Raw genomic sequence first — 3256 nt, 5'->3', positions numbered from 1 at the left:
CGTTCTCCGTAGCTGCTTTTAAATGATGTCGTCACAAATTGCTGGCGGAGACATGAATACAGTGTAAGAATATTCCTTTTCTATAATTGTTTCCTTATAGAAAGATTGGTTTGTTTTCCACCTTAGGCATTCCGAATTCGTTCAAAATATGCTAATTTAAAACACAGAATTCTTTCAGTGTTCCTTCGGGGTTTTTGGACATGGACTGTTTCTTCAATTTAATAGTGTTCGCTTTATTTTTGTGGAAACGAAACATGTTTTGCAAGTTCTGGATCATTTCTACACTATCAGGGCTCTCATGGAATCCAATTGTTGTCGGAATTGAATTTGAAAGCGACAAAAAATCGATTAGATGTCATGAAATCCAATGTTATCGGTTTTAAGTTCGAATCGGAATTAGTGTCAGTTTTAGGTGTCACAGGAACAATTGTTATCGGTTTTGCTATCGGAAACAAACCAAGCAGCTCATAGCTATTGGATTTTCTTTGCATATAATTTTTTTTCACTTGCAGGTAGAAAATTTAATAAAAATGTGAGTAAATGATGGTTTTAAATAAAAATATATATTAATGAGGCTCATATTTTTATTCATACTAGGGGAAAACATAAAAATGCAACGCAGATCAGTATTTTCATCGAGTTTATGCAGAGGTATCCTGATATTGCGAAGGGATTCACGAAAAGGGATAAACCAAGCTTGGATGCTCTTTGGGAAGTGTTGATAGAGTCGCTGAACAGTGCCGGTCCACCACAAAAGGATGCGAATGGATGGAAGAAGGTAAAAGTTTTTAGTACTAAAAATTGGGCCTTAAAATTACAATTTCTTATATATTTTCAGACTTGGACGGAGTGGAAGAGCGACGTTAAAAAAAAGTTAGCGCATAACAACTCCGAGTCTCGAGCAACTGGCGGGGGACCCTTTTCCAAGCAGCAATTGTCACAAGCGGAAGAGGCCATAGTAAGAATTTGTGCAATGACAAAGAGCGTGGTAGGTGTACCTGGCAATGATCCTGGTCCCCCTAATAAAAGTGATGATGAAACGCCATCAACGTCTTCGAAGCGACAAGCGTCTCCAGTTGCCAGCACGCCTAAGAGGCAAAGGACTGAAAGCACTGGGGTACGCTTAAAAAAATTCCTTGATGAGGATAATGAAAGGAAGTTAGAGATAACTGAACGATTGGACAAGCTCGTGAAAGTAGAAAAGGAAAACGCCAGCAGCCTCAGACGTATTTATAGGGCAATTGAAAAAGGCAATGATGCAACTGCAAATGCAGTTTCCGAGCTTAAAAATGAATATGTCCGTATCAATTCAAAAGTCTTGAGGGCATTACAAGAAAAAAATGAAATAAAAAAGCAACAACTTGATCTCGACCTACAGAAATTTGATTTTGAGAAGAATAAAAAGTGAACAAGTGAATTTTTATGGTCAAACCAGAAAAGCATTTTCTGCAAGGAAGTGTAATTAATATAGTACCTGGATATGTACATTAGGATTAGTAAAGAAATGACTGAAATTTTACCTTATTTTCTTATATAGTTTTTTAATGAATTTTTTTTTGTTTTCATGAATATATATCTTTTTAATTTCTTTTATAAGTGTATATAAATATATATATGTATGTGTTGTGACAAATAAATATGAATTATTATACTGAAACACCATATCTTCTTTGTTATAAAGTGTTTGCTATTTCATCCCTGATCCTTCTGCCTTCACTTTGCAGTGTCGTGTTTTGTGGAGATTCTATATTCCCTTCAATATCATTGGATGGTGCTGGTTGATCGTCTTCATTATGCTCTATTTTGTAGTTTCTGCAGATGTTATGCAGCGCAGCGCAGACATTTACAATTTTCACTACTTTTTCTGGACGGTAGTGTAATGTACTTAATAAACAGCGAAATCTCCCTTTAAAAACTCCTATTGTTCGCTCCACAATATTTCGACCCGATGTATGGGCCAAATTAAATTTATATTCCTGGGAATTGTAGTGTGGATCTCTATAGGGTGTCAATAAAAAAGGTTCTATGCCATAACCACAATCTCCCAGTAATTTAGATGTCCGGCCCCCTGACTCATACATCTGAACGAAATAATTCCTGGCTCTGCTAATATTCCATACGAATGAGTCATGGCTAGAGCCGGGATACCGTGCATCGACTGCTCGAATTTTCATGTCACCATCACAAATCTAAACGTAAACACACAAATGAATGTTTATAAGTAAATCAGTTTTCACGTGTACTTACAATCATGGCATTCAAACTGAAATATCCCTTTCGATTATAAAATAAATGTTCATCAGTACTCGGCTTGATGATTTTAATGTGTGTCCCGTCGATACAGCCAATTATCGAGGGAATTTTGCACTTCGTATAAAAATAGCCTCTCGATCTGCGTTTTTCGTTGAAGTCCATTTCTAGTTTTATCCACTCTGGACAAAGCAACTGATTCATAATCGTAAGCACATCACCCAAAATCGTTGACACCGTGCTCCTAGCTACACTAATGCTGGAATCGTTTCCAACTGATCTTTGATAAGATCCTTCAGCTAAAAATCGCAACGTAGCTGCTAGCTGCAGTACTGGTGGAACTTGAGATCGTGTCAAGTGTCCGCCAATAGTGTCAAGCACCATTTGGAAAGCCTCTTTATTTAGCCTATAACACGCTATGAACCTGCAAATATCCTATAAGTATTTACAAGCGCACCTTGCAATAAATCTACTTACGCTGTCTCCGGCAGCTCAAGCGGGTTGCTGCAATCCCTAAAAATTTTCCTTTTGACCTTCTCGCAACTTCCTTCTTCCATCAACATGAACGCTACAACTGCAGATGCCATTTTTTACTCATATACTTTTATTTTTATTCAATTTTTATAATTTATTGAAGAAAACAATTGAATTTCACAAATTTTTGTCAAAAAAGCGAAAATAAAATTTGCGATCCACAACAAAACAGCTGTTCGAACATCGGTTTTGTTTATATTCGAAAAAAGCAAAACCGACACGGTTTCATGACACGTAGTGAAATCAATATCGGTTTGCAATTCCGATAAAATCCAAAACCGACGGGGATTCCATGACAGCCCTGTATTTCTTCAAATATTTCTCGTATTTATTTCAGCTGCGTTTTGCGTTTGGTTTTTCGCATCGTGTTTTTACTAAATTCGTAATTAAATTTTTTTTTATAAAATCAATTGGTAGTAGTTGATGATTGTGTGGATTAATAGCACCACACTGAGGATTTGGCAATAACCTT

The 3256-nt window shown here is 36.5% G+C and overlaps 1 protein-coding gene across 2 annotated transcripts; it reads left to right on the top strand.

Moving 5' to 3' along the window:
* The first annotated feature begins 302 nt into the window (after positions 1-302).
* On the top strand, positions 303-1508 carry LOC118733981. Of its 2 annotated transcripts, XM_036463645.1 has the most exons (3): positions 303-532; positions 598-778; positions 839-1508. In XM_036463645.1, coding segments are annotated over exons 1-3 (753 nt in total). In that variant the 5' UTR covers positions 303-530; the 3' UTR covers positions 1409-1508. The 2 variants fall into 2 exon arrangements, with proteins under 2 accessions (XP_036319538.1, XP_036319537.1); XM_036463644.1 differs by having other exon boundaries at positions 598-1508.
* The last annotated feature ends 1748 nt before the right edge of the window (positions 1509-3256 follow it).

Source organism: Rhagoletis pomonella, unplaced genomic scaffold (assembly GCF_013731165.1).
Source record: "Rhagoletis pomonella isolate Grant_MI unplaced genomic scaffold, Rhpom_1.0 Rhpom_scaffold_00002, whole genome shotgun sequence".
NCBI lineage: Eukaryota > Metazoa > Arthropoda > Insecta > Diptera > Tephritidae > Rhagoletis > Rhagoletis pomonella.
The sequence above is the reverse complement of the archived record's forward strand: the minus strand, read 5'-3'. Positions and strand labels throughout refer to the sequence as shown.